The sequence below is a fragment of the Oncorhynchus mykiss genome, chromosome 6 (assembly GCF_057628025.1).
Source record: "Oncorhynchus mykiss isolate SJ-2025 chromosome 6, ASM5762802v1, whole genome shotgun sequence".
NCBI classification, from domain to species: Eukaryota; Metazoa; Chordata; class Actinopteri; order Salmoniformes; family Salmonidae; genus Oncorhynchus; species Oncorhynchus mykiss.
The window spans coordinates 73,553,862-73,581,541 of record NC_143027.1 but is presented as its reverse complement, the minus strand read 5'-3'; the positions used below and the strand labels follow the sequence as shown (position 1 = coordinate 73,581,541).

The 27,680-nt window shown below is 41.1% G+C and overlaps 3 protein-coding genes across 5 annotated transcripts in view; 1 reads left to right on the top strand and 2 right to left on the bottom strand.

The window, feature by feature from the left end:
- Window positions 1-3,223: 3,223 nt before the first annotated feature.
- Window positions 3,224-11,057, bottom strand: copb1 (COPI coat complex subunit beta 1). 2 transcript variants are annotated; one of them, XM_021607600.3, is made up of 22 exons: window positions 10,883-11,057; window positions 10,185-10,338; window positions 9,826-10,055; window positions 9,518-9,687; window positions 9,301-9,415; window positions 9,119-9,211; window positions 7,884-8,021; window positions 7,672-7,791; window positions 7,445-7,552; window positions 7,184-7,330; window positions 6,930-7,075; window positions 6,723-6,819; window positions 6,478-6,638; window positions 6,256-6,376; window positions 5,918-6,145; window positions 5,550-5,729; window positions 5,002-5,146; window positions 4,746-4,865; window positions 4,494-4,639; window positions 4,314-4,403; window positions 3,735-3,890; window positions 3,224-3,564 (listed from the first exon to the last, which is right to left on the bottom strand). In XM_021607600.3, the coding sequence occupies exons 2-22, from the start codon at window positions 10,273-10,275 to the stop codon at window positions 3,505-3,507; spliced, it is 2,862 nt and encodes a 953-aa protein (XP_021463275.1). In that variant the 5' UTR covers window positions 10,276-10,338; window positions 10,883-11,057; the 3' UTR covers window positions 3,224-3,504. The 2 variants fall into 2 exon arrangements, with proteins under 2 accessions (XP_021463275.1, XP_021463274.1); XM_021607599.3 differs by having other exon boundaries at window positions 10,830-11,055.
- Window positions 11,058-13,002: 1,945 nt separating this feature from the next.
- LOC110526547 (proteasome subunit alpha type-1) lies at window positions 13,003-18,744 on the bottom strand. Its single transcript, XM_021607597.3, has 10 exons — window positions 18,605-18,744; window positions 17,851-17,895; window positions 17,665-17,766; window positions 17,458-17,561; window positions 17,266-17,354; window positions 17,077-17,147; window positions 16,864-16,993; window positions 16,712-16,791; window positions 13,434-13,538; window positions 13,003-13,275 (listed from the first exon to the last, which is right to left on the bottom strand). The coding sequence occupies exons 1-10, from the start codon at window positions 18,605-18,607 to the stop codon at window positions 13,216-13,218; spliced, it is 789 nt and encodes a 262-aa protein (XP_021463272.1). The 5' UTR covers window positions 18,608-18,744; the 3' UTR covers window positions 13,003-13,215.
- An 886-nt stretch (window positions 18,745-19,630) lies between these two features.
- Window positions 19,631-27,680, top strand: part of pde3b (phosphodiesterase 3B) — a 91,129-nt gene continuing 83,079 nt past the window's right edge. For both annotated transcript variants that reach the window (XM_090238837.1, XM_036980935.2), the window contains exon 1: window positions 19,631-20,769. In XM_090238837.1, coding sequence (XP_090094963.1) covers window positions 19,879-20,769 — 891 coding nt within the window. In that variant the 5' untranslated portion in view covers window positions 19,631-19,878. The remainder of the gene's footprint in view (window positions 20,770-27,680) is intronic.

Genomic DNA, 27,680 nt, shown 5'->3' with positions numbered 1-27,680 from the left:
AGAGGGGTATTTAAATATTACCATTGTAGAATACTCACTTTACGACCTATGTTCCTGTCATGTAGGGCTTACCATTGTTTTCGTTATGTGCTGTGCAAACAAGAACATTTATAAGCATTCATTTTGGCCGTGCACAGACTATCCTCAGTAGGCTACAATTAGGTCATGCAGTATTAATGTCCATGTTAATGTAATTAACAGTATCCACCATCCAGCCCACACATGGATGGATGGTAATTGTAATGGATTTCATACTTGCAGCTATCATTAATCCCTGATTGTCTGGATGATCAATAAACCTATCTTCCAAGTAGCACATCATTGTTAGTGGGAAAGACAAGTTTAGTCTGGCCTGGAAGGATGGCTTTTGGCAAATTTCCATTTATTACCTTAAAAAATGGGAAGATATGCTGCAGCTTGACACTGTCTGTTTTCCACAGCTGTGAAGCGCTGTCCTCACAGACACCTTTCGCCAATATCAAGGCCCCCAGAGTGAGAGCTTTCCCACAAAGGCATTTTGTCCACATATTTATGTTCTTAATTCCATTATTTTACTTTGATTTGTGTGTATTGGGTATATGTTGTGAAATTGTTTGATATTACTTGTTAGATATTGCTTCACTGTCGGGAACTAGAAACACAAGCATTTTGCTACACCCGCAATAACATCTGTCAAACACGTGTATGTGAATAATTACATGTGATTTGATTTCAAGTGTGTGTGTGTGTGTGTGTGTGTGTGTGTGTGTGTGTGTGTGTGTGTGTGTGTGTTTGTTAGGGCTGTCAGGGCTGAACTGAGTTCTGTAGCAATGGCATGCATGCGTGACCACAATGATCTTGGTGACGCACACAAGTGGGTCTATATCTGAGTTTCTGGAAGGACCTAAATGTTATATAGCCCCCAGACAGCGTATAGCAATACTTTATGCAATACTGGTGCATGTGTTTACATATCTACACTAAACAGAAATATAAACGCAATGAGGTGTTGGTCCCATGTTTCATGAGCTAAAATAAAAGATCCCAGAAATGGTCCATAAGCACAAAAAGCTGATTTCTCTCAAATGTTGTGCACAAATTTGTTTACATCCCTGTTAGTGAGCATTTTATAATTTGTCAAAATAATCCACCCAACTGACAGGTGTGGCATATCATGAAGCTGATTAAACAGCGTGATCATTACACAGGTGCACCTTGTCCTGGGGAGAATAAAAGGCCACTCTAAAATGTGCAGTTTTGTCACAACACAATGCCAGAGATTCTCAGGTTTTGAGGGAGCATGCAATTTCCATGCTGACTACAGGAATGGTCCACCTGAGCTTTTGGCAGAGAATGTAATGCTTATTCCTCTACCATAAGACACCTCCAATGGCGTTTTAGAGAATTGTAGAGACCACATGTCACGAAGCCAGCCCAGGACCTCCACATTCGGCTTCTTCACCTGCGGGATCATCAGAGAAGGGAGACGCTGAAGAGTATCTCTGTCTGTAATAATTCTGATTGGCTGGACCTGGGTCCTAAGTGGGCGGGCTTATGCCCCCCCAGGCCCACCGATTGCTGTGCCCCTGCCCAATTTGTGAAATCCATAGATTAGGGCCTAATTAATTGATTTCAATTGACTGATTTCCTTATATGAACTGTAACTCAGCAAAATCTTTGAACAGTAGATATAATTTTCCTTCATTTTCCCTCTGTCTCCTCCCAGGAGGGCTATTCAGCAAGATGTTGTATTTTAGACTCCTGAATGAATAAATTCCAATTGACTCCCACTCTGCAACGTAGTGCCAAAGGCATTTGAGGAATTTAAATGAACTGCTGAAATCAGTCCACACAGCCTGTGGGGTAGCAGAGGAACAACAGGGGCGGTGCACGATTCCCTCCACACTTCAGGAAATATGGCTTGTTGAGTATGATTCAGTAGGTCACTTAATGATTCTGTACCTATGTTATACTTCCAGCCCTAAAATCCTTATGTCAACAAAGTTAAAACGGTGAGGCCAAAGGGGAGTTCTGGATTGAAAAAGGGGAGAGATATTTGTAATGGAAGAACTCTTGTTGATTTACTGCGTTGTTGGGGTCTGTTTTTTTCCATTCAGTCATTGTGATACCACACAAGCAGGGAAGTTTAAGAAAAATATGTGAATCACTGAAAAATGTGAGTCATTCATAATTTCTCTCCGATAACTATTCTGTGGTGTTGTATAGCTGCAGATTTTAGGGTGAGATGAGGACTTGAGAGGAAAAGGACTTAATGATTCATCATGGGGTTTTATTTGTTACTGTCTGAACTCTTCACTATAGGCCTAAAATCGTGTTTTTCAAACTATTTTCTTACAAGCAATCATTTCACAGTAATGTTGCCTTTAAACATGCCTCTCTCAATATGAGAATCAAATGGAAATTTGGTCATCAAATTCAGAAAACGTTCGTCAAAGTCAGAAAACGTGCGTGAAGTGCTCACATTCCAAATCTTTCCATACAAGGCAAAACGTGATGTATTTTCCTTTCCAAGAAGCGAGGGAAATTGAGTGTCTATTCAACTTGAGAAATGTTATATAATGGTGAGGTGGGAAAGGCAGTCAAAGCAATGTAAATGTATGTGACTGTGATTAGAAATTGACAAGGGATTTGGATTTGATGCTGATCGTTCACCATTTCAAATACATAGCAAAGACTGATTTCACAAGGCACGTTGATTGTGTTCACTCCACATTTCTGACTTCAAATTTGGGACCTGGCAGAAACATACATTTTCACTTCATTGATGCAATTACTTGCAATTTACAGAAGCAATAACTTTTTTCCACAAACCTTTAAGTTTTACTTTCAAGGAATTTGCATGCATCTGATACAATAACCACTTCGATGGGTCATTATCTGTAGTGTAAAGACAATAATGGGACATGAGATCAGCTAAGCTGCTTATTCACAGGCAGCCCAATTCAGATCATTTGTTTGGTCAAATGACCAATTAGTGGCAAAAACATAAGAATTGAGCTGCCAATGTAAACACAGCCATAGTGGATTGAATGTAAATTCAAACTGCATCCATATTTCATGGTTTAGTCTGACATTGCATTTCACTTTACTGTCATAACTTTTGTCAATGGCGTAGTTAAAGGATTGTGGATCCGAAGTTTCTCCTACCTCGCGTTCCTTTAGTGTGAGTAAAGAACGACTGAACACGCGAACAGCCCATCGTCTGACAAATGTTGGGAATATGTTTTGTTATATATGTCATGTTTATTGAAAATGAAAGAAAGGCCAAGGATATCACATGGAGGACAATAAGAGGGAGTTTCGTCCTGACACAGGAGGTGTAAAACCATTTCTTATACAGACATAGAACAGTACTTAATCAAAATGGCAATCAAAAATATTGTAGCGCTTTATGGCCAGAGACAGACGAGACTAGAGAGGACGAGCAGAAAGCACATTTCTTTGCAGATTAATCTTATCCAGTAATGTGGAGTTCTCAGTTGGACTGCTGGTTTTCAGTTGACTTTATACAGATGTTTTTTTCTGGGAAAGGTTGATCTTGTCACCCAGACTCAATGCCATACCCTGTAGAGAGAAGGGAAGGGTTACATGCAATGTATAAACTTTAATAAACAATTCCACCCCGATGTTTGCAATATTCTATCATTACGTCGTCTGCATCCCAAAAAGAGTGCACTATATTAGGAATAGGATGCATTTTGGGATGTAGTCTGAGTGGGGAGTGAGTTTCTTACCTGGCTCTTGGCCCGGATGCGGATGTGTCCGTTGACAGGGGCATCAGGACCCAGGTGGATGGGCTTCTCAATGCTGACGTTGGCCAGGGCGTCTTCACCGAAGATGGAGCGGGCATACAGGTTGGCAGCCATGAAGCCACAGAAGCCAGAAAGTGCCTGGTTGTAAGGACAGACAAGGTTGTGTGAGTGAGCATCGCATGCATTACTACCTATTTGACCCAGTAGTATGAAATGTGCTGAGTTTGCTGAAGACAGGGCTATGACAAGAGAGTCAAGCTCATCTTAACTGTCTAAATCCATCAGTGGATTGATGAAGAACTTGATACAAAATAAATAGGTACATATTGCCTGTATCTCGCAGGGCGCCCTTTTCTTTTCAAACGGATTGATTAAATCAGATAATTATAAAAAGCCATTTAGAAATCAAATCCTAACACTGGAAAAAAGGTAGCAGCAACAGAAAAATCAGACGCTCTGACAACTTCCACTCATTAGCCTTCCCAACTGCCAGGTTTTCTGTTCTACACATCATCGTCCTATTGATGTAGTTCTAACGGCAATATTCCACAACTACTGTACCTTCTCTGGGGTCAGGCACTTCATGTTGGTGGAGCTGAGGATGTGGTGGAGGTACTCGTTCAGGTCTGCAATGTTGGTGTTCACTGTCACCTAGAATAAACAGTGTTATTACGATCATCCACTGAACACACTAACAAAACAAAACCAAATATGGACAGTTCTTTTATTTAGCGGTAGTACCTTATTCTCCCACTCAAACTCGGCCCACATCTGTCTGAACTCTGCATCTGTGCACGAGGCTGGCTGGATGTAGTCCATGATGTCAATGTGGATGTCACTGAGGACCACGCAGTTCCTGTCGCTGGCAGCTCCTGATACGTCATACACTGAGACAGACAGACATTAGAACTGATGTCGTACACATGGAGTGGAGGCTGGCATCAGATTATTCATGACAAGTATTCTGACAGAAGTTAGAAGTGATCCTCTTACCTATGTTGCCAAATATGATGCCATTCTCTGTGGACGCCACTTTGACGTTAGCCTTGATGTTGGCAAAGTCATGGGGTGCCAGAGTGAGAGGAGAAGGCTTCTCAACCAGCTTGAGGTCACCTGTTGGATTGAAAGGTTGATATCAGCATTAGACATACATCACCTATGGCAAACAAGAGAAATTGCCCTGAAACAGCCCTTAGTAAGGTTGTATGACTCTGCATATAGTCATATGAACTATAGACTAGAACCTCACCCAATGTCGCCAGCTCCAGGGTGCAATTCTGAAGGGTGTCGTTGGTTTGGTTGACGACCAGCACGTCCAGCACAATGTCATACTGGTTGACATGGACATAGGCCTCAGCATAGACTGGGTCTGAGAAACCAGTCAGCTGGGTAACCTGCAATACAACATACACTCAGAATGACATGGTCCTCACCAACCTGTTGTTGTACAACGGAGCAACTGTCAATAACTACCTCAACAGCACTAATAGCTAAGATGAAAACGTACATTTCGGAATAGGATCCTGATACAATCCATGCCATAGCCTGAACCTAGAAATGTTGTTATATTCATTCCCTCATTCATAGTCGTTCCTGTGGAACAGAACTAGAAAACACTGATTTCTCTTTTGCAATGGCTCACTGTCACGTTGGAAACACAAAGCCACCTGCTGGCAACTTGAGGTATATCACATCTACTATCCAAAAAGGCACATGACCATGTGATTTCACAAGCACACAATTTTGTAATTCTGTAACAGAATAGTGCGTGTGTCTACTGGGTCCTTGTATGTGTACCTTGTTGAGTTTGGAGGCCATGGGGTCGTTAGCCTCCTTTTTAAGAGTGGTTCCCATGGCAGCCAGTAAACTGAGCTGGAACTGGTCCTCCTTGGAGGACGTCTCGTTCTTGGCCGTCAGTTGCATAAAGGAAATGGGGTCGTCTGCCTGCACCAGCACGTTCCGCTTCTCTGACTCTTTCTGTGGATAAGAGCACAGAACACCATCAGCACATAGCAATACAATCCAGCAGTGTCCAAATGGATAGGCAGCCAGGTGAAGGGAGAACTAGAGTATGGCTGACTGAACTGGGAGAAGGCAGTGGTTTAGTGAGAAGAGTGGACTGGAAGCTATGGCCTAGTAATCTAGCAGCCAGCGCTCCTCCCTACCTTCTGAGATAGCTTCTCCTCCTCCAGCCTGACAGTGAGCATGTGAGACAGGGACTTGCGGCACTCCTTGTTAAAGATGTCGTTCATGAGGGGCGAACACTCGGACAGCACCTTGAGGCACAGCGAGATGCGGTCCACATCGTCGTCTGTGATGGGCTTCTTGGGCAGAGAGGACTTGCCCAAGTGGAGGATGGTGGCCATGATCAGCATAGACTCAGCCACAAAGGACTAAAGGGGAGACGGTGATAGAGAGCATTAGAATCACTTCATGACTTTCAATGGACAGTGAACATGGAACACCTAAATCACAACTGTTTCACAACCGTTTCTATACTTACATTCTGTCTCTTTTTGTCTTGAACTATGGTGACATATCGCAGGGCCACTTTGGTCAGGGTTGTGGCTAAAGAGGCTGCCACATAGAAGTCTCCGTCCATCAAGAAGCCCCTGAGAGGAGGCCTACAGGGAAAGAGTTTAGTTACATATCATCCACTCCTGAAAGACAATCCCTGCAAGCTAAGAAACTATGCATTTTAGACACAAAAGGTGATTTATTTTACCTGTCCTCTTCCTTCTTTGAGGGGCGGGAGGAGCTGAGGGCGCTCTGTGTGACGTAGGTGCCCATCTCGGTCACCAGTTTGGCTGCTGGCGCTGCGCTCACCTCTTCTTCCGGCTTCCCCTCCCCAGCCTCTTTCTTGATCTCGTTCTCTACTATGGGAATCTGAAAAAGGGACAGACATGAGCATCAAGTATCACTCTGGTATTGGGCGCTGAAAGTGAATGAATAATCCATAAGCACACACACCTCTCCAAGCGACCTGCGCACTTCTGTCATCACACTCTGAATATCCTCTTTAGTGCTACAGTATTCTCCCAGGATCCAAAGCGCTCCTCTGTAGATCCTAACACAGTTTAAAAGATTGGATGTCAGCATAAAAAAATAAATCAGTAATTCTCCAAAAGCATCCTGTGATTGTCTATTTATATGTAAGCTTGTCAGTCTTGGTCTTACTTGACAGTCCTGATGGCGTGGAAGACTTCCAGCATCTTCTCGATGATGAGGGGCCTCAGGTTGTCGAACCTCTGAATGGCCTCCCTCACAAACTCCAGCACATCAGCCGCAGCTGCCTCATTAGTGTCACTCAGGAACTCCATCAGCTGAGTGACACACGTATGTTATTTAGAATACATCACAGAGGACAGAATGATCCTAGCTGTGTTTGATTTCAGGGTGTGTGTGAGAACAGGGTAGATCGGTAGACTCACCACAGGAATGACATTGGCCGCCATGTCAGGGAAGCGTACACTGCATGAGTGGAGGGTGCGCACCAGCAGCTGCCTGAATTTATCAGTGTCCTCATGCTCCGTCACATTGTTGGTCTTAATCACCTCCTTCTTCAGAACTATCACCAACTGGAACACAAACACATGAACACCTTAGTTAGAATAATCATCATTTTACAAAATAGACAGGAGAGGCAAGTCCACAGAGACAGGAGAGAATAGTCCTGAGGATGACACCCCCACCTCCTCTACGTTCCGGGATGAGACTAGGTCCAAAGCCAGCTGCAGGGTCTTCTTCCGGACCTCGAGGTCAGGCGTGCTCAAAACACGCAGAATGTCCATCACCAGGTCCTGGGTGGACAGAGAACAGACATGTTAACCAGGTTATTATTACACTTCAAAGACTTACTGGTACCTAACATTGAGTCTGTTCACCAGGAGCAACATTAATGAAAGTGAAGTTGGAGTACCTGGAGAACACGTTCATGAGTGGGATGCTCCTTCAGCTCTATCAGACGATCCAGGACGATCAGCTTCACGTTGTTGTCACTCTCCTTGATGATCAGGTCGATGTAGCACTGGGCAGCAGCCTAGAACAAACACACAAATGCCATTGAAAGACACACAATGCCAGACTAAAATCGACAGCAGTGCCGTGATGTAGATAAGTGAGAGGGGGTACCTTGATGGCAGTGGGTGCGCTGGACAGCGTGACAAGAGTGCCAGCTGCCTCGTACTTGACAGCTGGGCTGGAGGACTGCAACAGGTTGTAGATGCAGCGGATGAAGCGGGCACGCTCAGACGGGTTAGCGTGGCACACCTAAACATTGAGGAAACAAGAGACATGGCAAATAAAAATGCTACTACTTACGTGGATATAATTTCCAATTGAAGATTTTGTTTTGTTGCCCTTTTTCTCCCCAATTTCATGGTATCCAATTGGTAGTTAGTCTTGTCTCATTGCTGCAACTCCCATTATGGACTCGGGAGAGGCGAAGGTCTAGAGTCGTGTGTCCTCCAAAACACAACCCAGCCAAGCCGCACTGCTTCTTGACACAATGCCCACTTAACCCGGAAGCCAGCCGCACCAACGTGTCAGAGGAAACACCGTACACCTGGCAACCGTGTCAGCATGTACTGAGCCCGGCCAGCCACAGGAGACGCTAGTGCGGGATGAGACAAGGACATCCCTGCCGGCCAAACCCCTAACCCAAACGACGGTTTGGGCCTATTGTGTGCCGTCCAATGGATTCTCTACATACAGTGCCTTGCGAAAGTATTCGGCCCCCTTGAACTTTGCGACCTTTTGCCACATTTCAGGCTTCAAACATAAAGATTTAAAACTGTATTTTTTTGTGAAGAATCAACAACAAGTGGGACACAATCATGAAGTGGAACGACATTTATTGGATAATTCAAACTTTTTTAACAAATCAAAAACTGAAAAATTGGGCGTGTAAAATTATTCAGCCCCCTTAAGTTAATACTTTGTAGCGCCACCTTTTGCTGCGATTACAGCTGTAAGTCGCTTGGGGTATGTCTCTATCAGTTTTGCACATCGAGAGACTGACATTTTTATCATCATTAGTCATTTAGGTCAACATTGGATCATTCAGAGATCCTCACTGAACTTCTGGAGAGAGTTTGCTGCACTGAAAGTAAAGGGGCTGAATAATTTTGCACGCCCAATTTTTCAGTTTTTGATTTGTTAAAAAAGTTTGAATTATCCAATAAATGTTGTTCCACTTCATGATTGTGTCCCACTTGTTGTTGATTCTTCACAAAAAAATACAGTTTTATATCTTTATGTTTGAAGCCTGAAATGTGGCAAAAGGTTGCAAAGTTCAAGGGGGCCGAATACTTTCGCAAGAGAGATATCTGGGAGGTTTCTGGTGGGAAAATGTCTGAAGGACTCACCTTGTAAATCAGCTCCACAATGACCAACTGGAGAATATCTCCAAATGTATGCACTTGATCAATGCAGGTGCTGAGGTAATCCAGAGCTCTGTCCTGCACAGTGGAAATGACCAGTGTTAGTCCCAGACACAGAAAAATGTTGGTGATCGGTCTCTACTAAAAAAAGTGAAGATGCAATTGACCTGGTCTGCATGAATGAGCATCATGAAAGCATTTCTCTTGCAGCTGGCATCTTTTTCATTCACAAGAAAATCATGGATCAACTCAGGGGCATCTGGGATAAGATTTTCAAAGTTCCTGAGATGGAAATAAAATTGCTCAAGTAAAAGCCATGTTCCCCATTAAGGGTCATAAACAGTCATACGGGACTTCCATATTGTATCACTACAGTAAGTGTACCTGTAGATGGTGTAGATGGCCAGTACAGCATTGCGGCGAACGTAGCTGTGGCGGTGCTCCAGGCAGGCGCGGATGGCTGGCATGAGGGGCTCCAGCAGCTCAGACTCCTTCAACTTGCACAGAAAGCGCAGGGTGGATCCACGGATGAACTCGTTGGGGTGCTGCAAGTCCTGAAACAGACAAACATACCCTTGAATAAGTGGCATTAAATGAAATAGTCACACGTCATACTTTCTTGTGCTAATTATATAATGTATCTAACATTCAGACATACAGTGACAGTACACTTGTGTAGTATGCTACCATACCTTTCTGTAGGCGTCACAGACAAGGATCATCTCCTGAAGCAGCTTGCCATCTGGAGTCGTTTTGGGGACAATCTCCCAGAAGACTAGCAGAAGCTTTTTAATGGTGTGGTCTTGAAGTGGGAGGACAAATCGGATGATGGTCATCAGTAGGCCTGGCAGCTTCTCTCCATTCAGTATCATGATGATTACCTTCTTCAGGGCCTCTGTCTTTGCCTTGATCTCTCCTTTTTCTGATATCAGGAAAAAATAACATTGTATTACTCTTAAAGTCACACTAATCACAGATCAGTCACACTGATAGTTTAGGGGCGGTTAGGTGCCTATTGCCAATGCAGATAGGGTCAACAGAGGATACTTACCCAAGTCTGCTTTGAGACTGACTTCCGATGGAGGTTCGGAGTCATTTGGAACATTGATCAAAGTGTAACAAACATTCTCTGCGGCTGTCATTTTGCCAGATGGATCCTCTTTCCTCTTGCAGCACCCCAATCAACAAAACTGTTAAGATGATTCCTATGAAGTACCCATCAAGTAATGTTAATGCATAATCCGACAAATGTAAACATAGGTGCTATTACACATATAAGTTATTGAACACGATTCGTGCTTTCGAATACTGCACTGCTGTAACTAAGAAATACGTGGTAGCTAGTCGACACATCCACGTAGACATGTCAGTTAGCTAGCTTGTACTATAGAAGCTAGGTTTTTTGTTGTTGTTGAGTAGCCAGTAAATGTTATTCATTTCACACAGGCCGCCTCGGCTGTTAGTTAGCTAGTACGCTAGTTATTGACAAGTCAATAGCCTAACGAATTATGCAGCTCAATCAGTGACATTCACAAAAAAAAATGCAATATGACAGTATCACTTCACAGAGCCTAGTAAACTAGTCGGACGTTTTGTTATTGCAAATAAAGCAAGCTCAAACGCTTGTCGTCCATGACAGCTAGCGTTAGCTTGCAAATGGTGGATAGATACCAAAACATATTTGGAATACAATTACCCAAACCAATCCTTCCGCACTTGGTTACGATAGAGAAATAAGCACTTAGCTACCTTACTGCACGTTTACTATATTTCAAAATAGCCTCAGATGTCGCGTCCCTTATTTACTTGGGCATCTGTAAATTGCTCAGAGATCTTCTCGAGCTGTCCGTTCCCCACTTCCCTGTGACGTGGAAGATTAGTTACTTTCTGAGCCACATCACTGATACAGCAAGTGAAAAGGGACAAATAACCCGGATGTCTAGACGCGAAGACGAAATTCTAATTATGAGTGTTGCCCAATGTAACAATATTCTATATTGCCTCCATGGATGTACTGAACTGATGCTTTACACGGTTTTTGCTACAAGTAATTTATACATTTGCTATTTATGAAATATTGAATTGTAGATTTTGTTTATAATTGACCAATCCGCCCATCACTTGGTATGGTCCAATCCAGAAGGTTGACCAAGCCACATTATATAAGGTTACCATTTAAGTTGGGTTTGTAAGTAGGTTGCCTTACCAGTGATTACGATTCAATAAAGTCCTGGGTTAGTCATGAAGTTTGAACATCTAGGTTTTTATTTTTTTGTTCAAAGTTCAGTTGGTGTTTAGGCATAAATTAAACCCCCACTTTGGTTCCTACCCCTTTGAAAACATCCACCACCGAGTGGCCACATAAGAACATAGAATGACAATGCAGTAATGAGAAAAGATCAACGTGATGTTACATTTCTTTTAAAAACCAATTACGGCTGAAATCCCGTTAACGGGATCGATATGACAACAGCCAGTGAAAGTGCAGGGTGCCAAATTCAAACAACAGAAATGTCGTAATTAAAATTCCTCAAACAAGTATTTTACACCATTTTAAAGATACATTTGTTGTTAATCCCACCACAGTGTCCGATTTCAAAAAGGCTTTACGACGAAAGCATACCATGCGATTATGTTAGGTCAGCACCTAGTCACAGAAAAACACCACCATTATTCCAGCCAAAGAGGAGTCACAAAAAGCAGAAAGAGATCAAATTAATCACTAACCTTTGATGATCTTCATCAGATGACACTCATAGGACTTCATGTTACACAATACATGTATGTTTTGTTCGATAAAGTTCATATTTATATCCACAAATTGGTGTGTTATGTTCGGTAATGTTTTGCTTCCAAAACATCCAGTGATTTTTGAGAGCCACATCAATTTACAGAAATACTCATAATAAACATTGATAAAAGATACAAGTTTCATGCATGTAATTATAGATACACTTCACCTTAATACAAACAGTGTCAGATTTCAAAAAAGCTTAACGGAAAAAGCACACCATGCAATAATCTGAGTACAGCACTCAGAGACCAAAACAAGCCATACCAGATACCAGCCATGTTGTGGAGTCAACAGAAGTCAGAAATAGCATTATAAATATTCACTTACCTTTGATGATCTTCATCAGAATGCACTCCCAGGACTCCCAGATCCACAATAAATGTTTGTTTTGCTCGATAAAGTCCATCATTTATGTCCAAATACCTCCTTTTTGTTGACGCGTTTAGTTCACAAATCCAAATTCACAAGGGGCAGGCACTTAGTTCAGACGACAATTCCATTACAGTTCGTAGAAACATGTCAAACGATGTATAGAATCAATCTTAAGGATGTTTTTATCATAAATCTTCAATAATATTCCAACCGGACAATTCCTTTGTCTTTAGAAAGGAAAAGAAACGCAGCTAACTCTCACGGGCACACACGAGCCTGAGCTCATGGCACTCTGCCAGATACCTGTTTGAAACTGCTCTCATTCACTTCCCCTTCACAGTAGAAGCCTGAAACAAGGTTCTAAAGACTGTTGACATCTAGTGGAAGCCTTAGGAAGTGCTAAATGACCCCATAGACACTGTATATTGGATAGGCAAAGACTTGAAAACGTACAAACCTCAGATTTCCCACTTCCTGGTTGGATTTTTTTCTCAGGATTTGCCTGCCATATGAGTTCTGTTATACTCACAGACATCATTCAAACAGTTTTAGTACCTTCAGAGTGTTTTCTATCCAAATATACTAATAATATACATATCTTAGCTTCTGGGCCTGAGTAGCAGGCAGTTTACTCTGGGCACATTATTCATCCAAGCTACTCAATACTGCCCCCCAGCCATAAGAAGTTTAACGAACCAGACAATTTCAGAAAAGGTTTTTCTTTAATGACAAAAAATATATGCAAACATTGAACCGTTAACAGAAATCATAGATAGTCGACTTGAACATACATAAGTATAATGGTAATTGTTCTCCATGTTGATACAGTTACAAGTGAGTGTGGGTGGAATACTGACTGAATGAATCAGGGATAAGAGCGTTGTCATCTTCACACTGTCTGGGACACACTTCAATCTCAGAGCTCCATGGGCTCTTCTGGCTTCTCTGCTGCCACCTCGTCATCTGGCTGGGCAACCTGCAGTACAACAAGAGGACAAGGCATGTGCATTGTCAGGTATGGAGACAACTGAATAATGTACCGTCAATAATCTTATTAAGGCAATAACCATTCCTCTTGACAAGTTTCCTCAGAGAAAATATTTGTATTCAACATTTGCCAAGTTGTTCTTTTACCCTTCTCTGTGGCCTCTCCTCAAGGCCTTCAAGGAATGATGCCACATCGCCATCATCGTAGATGGTGAACTCCATGTCCTTGCCAACAATCCCAACGGACACATTCTAAAAGGGCAGACAGTAAGTTGTCAATCTGTGAATGAACTTGTGTTCCGAACCCCTACACTTCTCTCTGAACCCCTCATGAACTTAAAAACACTGGATTAGTTTAAGAATGGCTAGAAGGTGTTTTCACATAGTAGTTATACCAGTCCATCCCATAAGGGGGAGCCAATGAGAGCCCACTTCAGGGTGAGGAGTAGATAATTGGACAGTAGCCTGATATTAAAAGTCTTAAGGTTACTACAAGCTTCACTCCGTTGATCTACGGGCACGTGGGTGGAGTGGGTGGATGTGGATGTTTACTTACAAGCCCTTTAACCAACAATGCAGTTAAGAAAAATAGGTGTTAAGAAATTATTTACTAAAATAAACTGAAGTTAAAATAATAAAAACATAAAACAAGAATAGAAAAATAACATAATTAAAGAACAATAATAAAATAACAGTAGCGAGGCTACAGTGCCTTGCGAAAGTATTCGGCCCCCTTGAACTTTGCGACCTTTTGCCATATTTCAGGCTTCAAACATAAAGATATAAAACTGTATTTTTTTGTGAAGAATCAACAACAAGTGGGACACAATCATGAAGTGGAACGATATTAATTGGATATTTCAAACTTTTTTAACAAATCAAAAACTGAAAAATTGGGCGTGCAAAATTATTCAGCCCCCTTAAGTTAATACTTTGTAGCGCCACCTTTTGCTGCGATTACAGCTGTAAGTCGCTTGGGGTATGTCTCTATCAGTTTTGCACATTGAGAGACTGACATTTTTTCCCATTCCTCCTTGCAAAACAGCTCAAGCTCAGTGAGGTTGGATGGAGAGCATTTGTGAACAGCAGTTTTCAGTTCTTTCCACAGATTCTCGATTGGATTCAGGTCTGGACTTTGACTTTGCCATTCTAACACCTGGATATGTTTATTTTTGAACCATTCCATTGTAGATTTTGCTTTATGTTTTGGATCATTGTCTTGTTGGAAGACAAATCTCCGTCCCAGTCTCAGGTCTTTTGCAGACTCCATCACGTTTTCTTCCAGAATGGTCCTGTATTTGGCTCCATCCATCTTCCCATCAATTTTAACCATCTTCCCTGTCCCTGCTGAAGAAAAGCAGGCCCAAACCATGATGCTGCCACCACCATGTTTGACAGTGGGGATGGTGTGTTCAGAGTGATGAGCTGTGTTGCTTTTACGCCAAACATAACGTTTTGCATTGTTGCCAAAAAGTTCAATTTTGGTTTCATCTGACCAGAGCACCTTCTTCCACATGTTTGGTGTGTCTCCCAGGTGGCTTGTGGCAAACTTTAAACGGCACTTTTTATGGATATCTTTAAGAAATTGCTTTCTTCTTGCCACTCTTCCATAAAGGCCAGATTTGTGCAATATACGACTGATTGTTGTCCTATGGACAGAGTCTCCCACCTCAGCTGTAGATCTCTGCAGTTCATCCAGAGTGATCATGGGCCTCTTGGCTGCATCTCTGATCAGTCTTCTCCTTGTATGAGCTGAAAGTTTAGAGGGACGGCCAGGTCTTGGTAGATTTGCAGTGGTCTGATACTCCTTCCATTTCAATATTAGCGCTTGCACAGTGCTCCTTGGGATGTTTAAAGCTTGGGAAATCTTTTTGTATCCAAATCCGGCTTTAAACTTCTTCACAACAGTATCTCGGACCTGCCTGGTGTGTTCCTTGTTCTTCATGATGCTCTCTGCGCTTTTAACGGACCTCTGAGACTATCACAGTGCAGGTGCATTTATACGGAGACTTGATTACACACAGGTGGATTGTATTTATCATCATTAGTCATTTAGGTCAACATTGGATCATTCAGAGATCCTCACTGAACTTCTGGAGAGAGTTTGCTGCACTGAAAGTAAAGGGGCTGAATAATTTTGCACGCCCAATTTTTCAGTTTTTGATTTGTTAAAAAAGTTTGAAATATCCAATAAATGTCGTTCCACTTCATGATTGTGTCCCACTTGTTGTTGATTCTTCACAAAAAAATATAGTTTTATATCTTTATGTTTGAAGCCTGAAATGTGGCAAAAGGTCGCAAAGTTCAAGGGGGCCGAATACTTTCGCAAGGCACTGTATATACAGGGTGTACCGGTACAGAGTCAATATGCGGGGGCACAAGTTAGTCGAGGTAATTGAGGAAATATTTACATGTAGGTAGATGTAAAGTGACTCACAAGGGGGCGATAGCAAAGTTTTGTAATATTTTCATTTTTATTAGTAGCTAGCTGGTAGCCTGGCTAGCTGGCTTTAAACATAGGAAGCTAGCTAGCTTTTTTAACTTCCCACATCTATCTCCTTATGAAATAAATCAGATTTATAATTAAAACATATGCACTGGCAAATATTCGTATACTTGCAGGTTTAACTACTGATGGGGAAACAAAGCTTCCTGAAGCTGAGGTTGTCAAGACACTTGTGTCAAATAGGTTCATTACTCAAGGCTTTAATCAACACAGTGTACACTAGTTACGTCTGCTGTTCAAAAATAATTTAGAGCAGCCAAATTAGCGTGTGCTCAGCATAGCCTTTTTGTCTTCTACCAAACCAATCAGGTGGTTGTTCGACGAAACGAAGCTTCATGTCATTAATCACATGCTTCTGATATTCGTGATACAGGCATTTGCACACTGCCTCGAAGTACACTTCTTAGCGATTTTGACGTATGCCACAGAATTCAGGCATCAAACGTAACAACACTAAGTGTAACCCAAAACATTATCCCAGTTTGATATGCTGCTTGTGTATTAATTCCCATATCAGCTAAAAACAGAACATCATAATGTTTTGCTCACAGAGAAAAAATCATATGGCTAGCTAGTTGGCTATAGCAGGTTATACCATTTCACACTAGCCTGATAGTTATAACTTCTAAACAAAATACCTTTTTGGGTGGATTCTTGTTGTTTGATTACCAATGCAAAATAGGCTAATTTGATTAATAACCTATAGATCGGATCGATGGAACCAAGTGACAACACTGCCCCCACGGCTGCGGAAAGAATGATACGGCGAATCTCAATTTTCAGGTAGTAGAAAAGTATGTTGAATGCCGGATGGTATTACAAGAAGCCGCCCCTTTTGTGACAAAAAACGACATTCCAACATTGCGCTACGCTCTGAATCTTGCGTCACCATAGAGCTTGCAGTAAGCTTAAGGTTTACCTTTGTGGTAAGATCTTGTTCTGCAGGTAGAGTTTCTCTCAGTCCCCGGAGGCCATGTTGAACCAGGTCATTCAGTTCACCTACAAGACAGAATGAAAGTTTTACAACGTGCTTACATCAGAATCAGAGAAGAAAAGGCTTAAAATACTCACAGTCGAGAAAAGTGTCCATATGTCTTTCCAGGTAGGTACGTGCAGACTGGGAGCGGGCCCCTATGGACATGGCCTTGCAATCAAAGTAGTTGGCAGAGGGGCAGGTCTGGAAAATGTGTGGCCCCATATCCTAGAAAAGACAGACAATATTAGATATGACATACTACTCCACTAATATTTACAGAGGAACAAACCAACCAATACATATCTTACATCATATCCTGCGATGAGTAATCCCACACCATAAGGCCTTCTTCCATATCTCTGTGTAGGGATCTGGGTTTCTGAGTGCTAGGTCAAGGTGGATTGTCTTAGTTGCAACGGTGTAATAACTTTTCAAATGATCAATACAGACAATTCATGTTAAGCATCATAAAAACTACATTTGTGGTAAAAGGATACTGCTTCCAATTAGTGTGACCAAGCGGGACACAGGGAGAGGCCGATCAAACACGAACCTGGAGTCCAGGCACTCCTGACGCATAAAGTTGCTGAAGGAGTATGATGGAAGAGAGAAGTGTTAACCTCAGTCAGAAGAATACTGTCTAATTCTCTTCAAGAATATGAAAAACCATGCACAACAGATCCTCTTACCATAGTAGCCTTGCATCAGCAGTGAGACCAGCAATGGAGATGCCAATATGGCTGTCGACGTGTAGAATTTTCTTCTGATGGGCAGCCAACTCGGACTGAGCTCGCTGGACAAGAACACAAAATTAGGATTAAAAATAGACTACTTTTACACTGCTTTTCATATAATCATGTTCTTGAATGCAAATGTAAAATCAATGTAAATTGTACCTTCAGAGCCACAAGTACAGCATGACTGCGAGATTTCAGACCCACTGTGGCAGATCCTTGTTTCACTGCTTCCATAGCATATTCAATCTGATGAATACGCCCCTGAAACACAAGACCTGTTATGAGTCACAAATATTGCAGCTGAAATTGCTGACTGTTACATTACCTGTATTTGTAGACTCTTACCTGTGGACTCCAAACGGTGACATCATTGTCATACTGGTTGCGGAACTAAGAAAAATACAAAAATGAGTCTTACAATCTAGAAACCTACATGTTGCTGTCGTCATAGGACAATATGTCATCATTGAGTCAATAATAGAAATCAAGTTCCATTTAATGTTATCATGGAACCCATTATTGCTCCATTGTTTATATTGGCTGCCCAAGCCCACCTTTTAATGGTAACAGTTACTTCTTACGTATCTTTAACAAGGCAATGACTCAGCTAAAATAGATCTGATTTAACTAACTAGCTAGCAACACAGATTGGTCTTCACACAGTGAAGTTTGACTTCAAGTTGTGAACAACTAATCTAGGTAGGTAGGTAGGTAGGTAGCTAGCTGAATGGATAACATTAGCTAGCTAGTTAGCTACCATTGATTAAAATGTTAGCTATGTCCAATAACATTAAGAAAGAAGTTAGCTACTACTATCAAATTCTACCCAAAATATGGGATAGTCACAGGTTAGGGGTGCAGCCATAGCATTTATTGTTAGCCTAGCCAGCTATTATATTTCATTACTTTTTTCTTAACCGGTAAGTTACAGCAGCGTGGCTAGTAAGCTTAACTAAATGCTTACTCATTGCTATGGATAGCTAGCTAAGTAGCCTTTCCATCCAAATACAGATAACAGAGATTTCTGGTGCATTTAATTATTACGTTTGCAGTCACTTTTGATATATCGTACATATTATATTATTTCTTCCAAGCTTACCATGATGATAGAGCTTTCCACCAACAAGCGCCTCAGATAACCGATTAGAGCTGGATTACTTTTCCTATTGACGTCTGTGCAAAGGGAAACAAGTAGATTACAGATGTGATGTGAAATTCTTCACCAGACACTGCTGTATAAATCAGAAACCACCCACAATACACAAGTAATTACTCAATACACCTAATGTTAATCATAATCTACAATCTCGTCGAAATCAACTATTTACACCTGAAAATGTCGATTTTGAAGGTGCTTTCCTTATTCTTACATACATATCACTTGCTTTATCCAAATAGAGTCCTCTGATATATGTAGTGCTCTAAAGATGCGATTCAGTGGAGGAACAATGCTTTCATTTACAAAGTCTCATTAGAACACATACAAAAATAGGTGTTCTAAGATTAAACATATTTTCAAAAATGAAGTGGTAGATTTCGTTAGTTGAACATATTTGGAAATCTTTCAATATCACAGGCCTGCCAGAGTAACTAGGCCTAGATAGGGGTACAATAGCCTGGCTATGTAATTACACTATAAAAAATATGTAATAATAATAATAGTAATACTACTACTATTATTACTACTACTTCTACTACCACTAATAATAATGGCTAAACCTTCTAATAATGGGCCTTATTTTTGGCCAACATGTACTTTACCGATGCTAAATTCCTAAAGAAACAGATCAAGTTGCATGTCTGTTTGAAGGCAAGATCATTTGACGTTTGGATTTTGTCCAAAGTAACGGTAACCAAAATCAGGTAAATTGATAAACGCACACTTTCTTTAACCTCACTGTCAACATGTTGACGTTGTGTGGTTGTTTTTAGCTGTATAGATTATCTACTTTTGAGGTTTTCAGTGTATTTTGAACGCGTTCAGACAATGAAATTAATTGTGATTTAAAAATGCGTGCACTAAAATTACAAAATGTTAACTAGAGCTGATTAACTCTGACAGTCTTAGTTTTTATATAGCAGCACTCTTCTACTGACAGACCATGAGAGTGCACGGTTTGTTTTTAGTGCTGCAGAGCGCGTGCCTGTGTCGATCTGTAGTTTTTGTAGCGGATTGTCACATCTAGGCGGCGACACAGAGTCCCTTTTCTCTAAAAACAACAACATTTCACCTTTCTTTCTTATAGTCAAAATGCTTGAGCACGTTTGAGTGACCATGGAGTGCGTTTGCCGTCAGGTAGTTGAGAGTTAATACGGCGAGAATATTGGGAGAAGGAAACTTTTCAAGGAATCCAAGGAGCTACAGTTGGAAACATGGCTGTTCGCGAAGAAGGAGAGGTTTTGCACAGTAAAATCAGGCACCACGATGGGGTTGCCAATGCAAACAGCACAGAGAGCTTCAGGAACGGCTATGTGAAGAGCTGCGTCACCCCTTTAAAACAAGTCCATCAAAGGGGATTTTTGTTTAACGTCTGTAGGTTTTGCATTGAGGACATTCTGAATTCCAAAATATTTAGAATTTCTGGCCTATACCTGGGTGCATTCGCAATTTTTGCAGTTTCGTTGCTTATTTCCAGGAGCTTGCAAAGTGACTTCAGCTTTTGGGATTTGCGGACTTTTCTGTCGGGCTTCTCTCAGTCCATCAGCCCTCTCTTTAGCATAGGCTGTGCATTCTTCTTTTTGACCTTTTATTTAAGGAGGAAAAAGAGGGAAAGTAATAAATGTTGGCTTGTGTCACTGCCAGCATCATGTTACTTAGGGGATTTTTTAGTTTTGCGGTTTTTGCAGTGGGGAGAGGACCAACACCAGATGCAAATGATTGGCAGGTTGTTATTCGTGTTGGGGTGTGTGGGTCTCCTAACACTGATCCCCACTTTGAAACTCAAACACAGTGTTCTGATCCTGGTGTTTGCCAGTGTTGTGTGGTTGGTGTCTTTCACCAGTCTGAGCTGTCTGCCCGCACTCCTGAGGCCCGTGTTTGCGTGTTTGGCGGGTGTCTCAGGCTCGCTCTTGTCCCTCTGTTTTGACCATTATTACCCGTCGAGGGAAACGCCGAATAGGATCTCCAGCAACGAGGAGAAAGTCCCTGTGATCAGACCCAGGAGAAGGTCCAGTTGTGTTTCTTTGGGGGAAACGTCGACCAGCTATTATGGCAGCTGTAAAATGCCTCGCAGACCTTCATTACCGTGCATATCCAGAGAACAGGTAGGTTATGGGCTGGCATAAAGTTCATCATTACCTTCATTCATTTGTGCAAAAAGTATCACTGACTGCTCAGAGTGAGCACACGTGCGCAAGAGTACACAACCTTGAACCTGTGGTCTCCAGCAAGGAGGCAATTAAACCCCATATCCAGAATGCATAGGCCTACAGTAGTCCAGACAGACAATCACACCTACACTGCTGAACTATTCACCATCCAGGTCATTCACCTCTACTCACACAAATAATCGTCTCTTGAAATAAACTAGTCTGATAGTCCTGCAATAATTAAACCCATATGACTATAACATGCAGCACATAAGTTAATTTATTTAAGGGATTTTTATTCAGACATCCTATTCTATTCTTGTTTGTTGAGAGAGTTGTGTTGATGACAGGAAAACCTGTCAAACAAGCTAAAGCGTGATCACTTATGGTAGAGTAAGCAATGCAATGATCATTATTTAGTAATACACTCACAGGCATAATTTTCATATAGGATTAGAAAATAAGTGGTTAGTGCTACATATGGACTAATCTCTAAAGTTCTCTATAAGGTTATTATTTCACTGTAGTTAGGATATGGTGTGAGGCCACTGCAATGGAAAGTGGGAGTAACATCAAGTGTATTTATTTGGCTTCAACACTCACTGTATTCCAGGCAATGTATTGTGACCATGGAGGATATTCATTCCCCAATAGTTCAAGATGGAAGACCCCCCCCAATAGTTCAAGATGGAAGACCCCCCCACCCCCCCCAATAGTCAAACATCCTGTTCACAATTACATTTGATTGTAACAAACAACGTCACTGTGGCCCAGCTGAGCAAGGGCCACAATGTATTTATACAATACATTTACCCTTGATTTTATAAAGAAGACAACTTGATGAAATGGCCTATTATTACTTTCTTACGCAGGCCCAATCATAACATTCTTTGCAGGTATGTGAAATATTGCTAACTTGCTTACATTTTCAACATCTGAGCTCCAGAACCAATTGTGTATCAGAAAGAAGCTGTTTTTGGAAGGACAGGGCCGTCCACTCTGACAGTAAATAGACATCAGGCTTTGGCATCAAATGATCTTCCATATTTTAAAACCCCAAAGGAATGTAATTCCTTTAAAGATGTATAATAACAGGCAATTTGTGTATAGAAACCTTATGGATTGCAGTTTGGCTTTATCTTATTATCAGTGATGGTAGTTGATTCTAGTTTATTTGTGAAATATTTAGGCGAAATGTCACACATTAATAATAAGAGTTTTCAAATCCAATGAGGGCAATATGTTCAGCTGACATTTTAGTGTGTGCCCTGCCCTCTCTGATCATATTAGATTAGCCTATCATATTTTTCATTGTCAATTAGATTTATCCGAATTTAGTTTTGCCTCTCTGATTCTGTCTGAACCTGTGACGTTTTATAAAAGTGACCTGCCAAATATTGTTTCAGCAATAGCCTTTGTTGTAAACTGGACTACCTTAAAGATGGAGATTATTATGAAAAGATAAGACACATACGCTGCATAAAGGATGTTTTATTACGGTGTTGTAATAGCACACTTCACTCATACAACACAACATTGAATTTGTTCTTTGTTCATTTGACTCATTGTCCTGCAGTGGATGTTGTCAGGAATAGATTGCAGGCTCAAGTCTGGATACTACCATACAGGTCTGGTCTAGCATTAATGTTGTCAGGCAGTGAGGGGCATTTGTGTAGACCAGTATTGATCAGTGAAATAAAGATGTCACTGCCTGTTGTCCAACTGTATTGACTTAACAAGAGAGGATAGGAGTGCCAGCATCACCCAAAATGTGCTACTGTCCTAACTGAAGGACCATATTTGAGTATCACAGGCAAGGACTTTAAGAGTGTGATGTGCATGTCAGGTTCAGTGTCCACAGTCAAGTCCTGAATGTGACTCTTTGTCATGATGTAATGTAGAATAATAGTAATTAAGCCTAGCTCAAATATGGTCTTAGCAGACACATTCAGTTTGGAACTGAAAGGACAAACTCAAACGTAATACTAACCATAGATCATACTTGTCATCCACACATGCATAGATTACTGGACTTGTTTGGTCACACATTAAATGGCACCTCATGTATCATGACATTACATGATTTGCTGGTCATTGATTCATCAGAAAATATATAGTAAAATCATTTATATTTTTGGGGGTCAGCACATGATGCTTATGACAAATGCTGTGTGGAATGTGGAAAAGACTAACTCATGTCACTTGAAAAAAAATGATGATTTTGATTGTGTCTTGCAACATTGGCTATGCGTAAAAATACACAATTTATATAATAACGGTTTCCACAAATTAATATTTACAAATTAGCAACACCACCATATAAGATCAGTGGTCAACCACATTTGGGTTTGCATATAAAGTTTAGACACGATCCTTGCTTTTGTCCTGAAGCTCTGTTGATATTGACATGATGGTATGCTGTGTGTCCTGTTCTGCGTTAGATCCATTTGTTGCCAGCCAGTGATGCATTTAGACCTTGTCTGTTAATTGTTTCTAGTTTCCACGCAACAAAAGTTCAGTGTTAGCTGCCAGACACATATCAATACCAACACCTTTTGATATGAGACCATGTGCAGCTGAAATCCAAATAATTTAAAGTCTTTGAAAGACAACTCTGTTTTAATAGGTGTGTCTCTTGCCGGAACTCTCCCATGATAGCTATGTAGGCCTTGTTATGGCACACTATCTCATTCTGTTCAGGGCTCTACAGTGACCTTTTTCACAAGGAGCATGTGTGTGCCTAAGTTGAAAAATGTAGGAGCATACAAAGACATTTAGGAGCACAATGAAAAGTATTTGAGGTAGTAATGGTGCAAGCATGACGGTCATGAATCTGAGCTCAGCGTATTTTCCACGGCACTTGGGGGGCTGCGGTATAGTGAAGTAATCATTGCAACAATTATCATCTGGGTGATATTTTTGGGGGGTTTCACAGCATAATATTTAGGTGCATATGCAAGTAAAATGGTTGCACTGTAGAGCCCTGCTGCTACAAATCGCTATGCTGTTTTTTAAATGTGGATCACAAAGTTACACAATGCTCTTTCTGTATGTAGGTCTACATACTGTGCTTGACACTCCTTTGTACAACTACTAATACAGTTAAAATAGTTATGATATAGGTCTACTTCATTATGAATTATATAGGCCAACAAAGGCATGACTAAGGAGGACCATAATGCAGAGAAGAGAAAGTTTTACATATCATTTGCATGTCTATCACCTCACTTTGTGTCATGTATTCTGAAACCTCTGGTATTAGGTTAGACGTTCTGAGCGTAAGACTTAGTGTCCCAGTGATGAATGATCAGTGATAGGCCATAAGCACTGATACAGTATTTATTATTTTCGACTCTGATACCTTACATTTTTAAAGTTTGGTTTACATTGGCACATCAGTCATGTTTTTCTTAAAGATACTAAAGTTTGGATTTCAGCTTGATAGTTCATGCTAAAAAGCAATGAATAGTACAGCCAAAACAGCCAGGCAAAAGAAGTCCAGATGTCGACTAGTTTGGCTCTTAAGTGTTGGACACACAGTTGGACAAACGTCTTACATTTCAAATCAGATCAAATCACTACATAATCATCAGTGTGTTATCTTATTTATTGTGTTGTTTTCAAGATTACTTGACATTCTTTGAAATGTATTGCAGTTTGACTTTAAGGGTGACGTCATCTGTCTGCAAAACAATCCTCGCAGAGCGCAATTAGGCCTAGAACATAATGCACGCAGTCGCAGTAGACTTCTTTTTACGATGTCTGTGGGAAGGCAGGGATCATTTATGAAGAGTTTAAGTAAACAGTGTAAAAGTGCTTTGCACATGACATTGCAAGCAGCATTAGGCCTATTCCAAACTTTTTTAAATGTTACTTTTCTTGGGCATCTTTGCTTACAGTGTATTTCGGACAGACGATGTAGCTCATTACCTTATAATAGTACCTTACCTCATATAGATAGTACAATTGTCATACTTTCAGGGGATGTTACTGAGGAAAGGTACATTGAATCTGTATTCTTTGCTGACTAGCAAATGGCTGGGAATGTGTTGTGTCTGGAGAGCGACATTAAGCTTATGAGCGTCTTACTTGGTTGAGATTAAGGTGCCACACTCTGTCCTGTGATCTTATGATCTAGATAGTACACCACAACACCTCGGCCTCTCCTGCACTTCCTGATTCTCTTTGGAAACTTAGTCTTCATACATTACGCTTGCACTTTTGAAGTGTTTTAGCCATTTGGTAGCCATCAGACCCCGTTGTGGTTCCTAAACTGATGGACTGGCTAGCTACAGTGATAATCAGTGCAACGTTTTGCGGGAATATCTCATTGATGCGCTGTCTCACGTCATGTCTGGCCTCATGGCTTCTCCACCTGATGAGCCCAGCTAACAGGCCCTCTCCCTGGCCCCTGCCTGTGAGTCACAGCCTTCCTTCCCACAGTGTAATGGCTATGTGCTCGTCATCAGCGCAGCCTGCTACGTCTTTAAACCCAACTACAGTGGCATGGACCAGAAGGTGCGTCTAGTGCTGCTTGAAATCTGTTTGACGTCTTGTGCATCGTCTGTTTAACATTGAATTATTAGTTTGCATTGCACAAACTCAAAAGAAAGCAAAACCTAACCTGAAACTGTGAACAAGGGCCTACAGTAAAACAGGTGTAAAATCCTGGCCCCAGTGGTGGAGTCTTCTCTACCTGAAATGCAATTTTGGTAACAGAAAACAGGAGATTGACAAACACATTTGCAGTGCATGGTCCTTTGAAAAAGAATACAATGAACAGTGTGCCTTGACTACTTCTATAGTATAATGTGGCAGTATTCCTATAGTATAATGTGCCAGTATTCCTATAGTATAATGTGCCATTATTCCTATAGTATAATGTGCCAGTATTCCTATAGTATAATGTACCTCTATTCCTATAGTATCATGTACCTGTATTCCTATAGTATAATGTGCTAGTATTCCTATAGTATAATGTGCCAGTATTCCTATAGTATAATGTGCCAGTATTCCTATAGTATAATGTGCCAGTATTTCATATTTTACTATAGGAGCAGTCAATAGAACAATTAAACAATTGAGTTCACACAGTGAGGTTTTGTATTAAATGCTTGATTTCTGTAGTAAGATGGACAGCCTACATGATTAGGCACTACTATATAGGCAGTATTATTCCTGCAGTATTACACAGTTGTTATCATGTTATTTTTTCAGTGATAGAATAATGGTAAAATACTGCACACATGAGAACGGTAGAAAGACCATACAGTGCTTTTACCTGTATAGGTCACATTTCTCACAGAATAAAAAAGTCCTACATTTGTAGCAATGTTTTCATGGAACAGACATGTCGGCCCCACACTTCCTAAAGAGTTCACACAAATGAAAAACAGTCACTTCGTCTAGGCATAAACCAAAGTCGTTGCATGTCTTTTGGGAAAATACATACATGATTTGGTAGCATACCGTTTCTCTTTTTTTTGGGTAGTGTTTGGGTGGTGTTTGGACTATCATGACAAAATCAGATTTTGTTTGTCTATTGTTTAACATGTGTGTCATTCCTGCAAAAGGGGCAGGTTGGATATCCTGTGTAGTGCACTGACATCCTGTGTCACATCACTACACTTTGTGGCATATTGGTAGGCTAGATATGAGGACAAATATACAGTATTTAAATAGAAAGTGATCCAAGGTTAATGAGTGACCTAAAGAACTTGTGTCCCACACACACACACACACACACACACACACACACACACACACACACACACACACACACAGCAATGTGTTCCTTTGACTAGGGAAACTGATTTGCTGTCCTTTGGTAACTGAGCTGTATGTTCTGTTTCTCCTGGTGTGAGTCTATGGGTAGTTGTGGCTTTATCGGTTTATCTTGAGCTCATGAGGAAGTTTGTCTGTGGGTTTGGCATTGTGCAGCTGGAGGCAAGTGGGTCGGTGTGGTGGGCGGGCGTTGATGCTTGCTAAGGGCCTGTTATCGCAGGTGTTTGGCTTTTCAGTGCATGACTGCTTTTGCTCTCTGAAAAGGACATGGCTGCATGGGCTCCAACAACTCCCTCAGTCACCTCCCTACTGCTCATTCAGTCCTATTGCCTCTCCAAATTGATTCTTAGATGTTTAAAGCTCTTTATTTGTACTCTCTCTAGCTCTGATTTGAACCATTGATTGGGAATATTATAGCTTTGGAAACAATATATATATATATATATATATATATATATATATATTGTCAACATGTACTTTACTATTCAGGTGGAAAATCTGGTCTTTCTCCGTCTCAAACAGGAACTTTTCAGTTCAGCAGTTGTTGAATTGAGATAAATACTGTTAATAATACACATGTTGTCCTATGTCATTTCTGAACCACATTAACACAGCAAGGTGTAGAACAAGTTACAACTACCTGTCAATGAATGGGCAGCATTCCTATGCTGCTTTCCATAGTCTGACTTACATGGCTCTGAAAGTGTCAAAATAGCCTTTTGTGTTTACCAGAAAACTGATCTCCAAGTTTTCAAAACAATAAGCCGTGGCCCTGTGTTCATGTAACCTACCGGTCGGTTTGTCCTGCAGTGCAGCTGTATGTATACTGACGACCTCTGTGTGGAGTGAACACATCTGTCTGTTGTTGGTGAGATCCTTCAATGTGTCAGGCGGTCTGGGAGGGAAAGCCCTACTCAACACGGATGCTGCTGCTGCCATTTTAGAGATCTCACTGTGAACATAATGTATTAATGAAATGATGGCGAGACTACTGATACATAATTCATGGAGCAGGATGGGAGGGATTTGTGTTTTTGTCTCAGCGAAGGTGTTCGTATGATTAAAAATGAAGTATCAGCAGA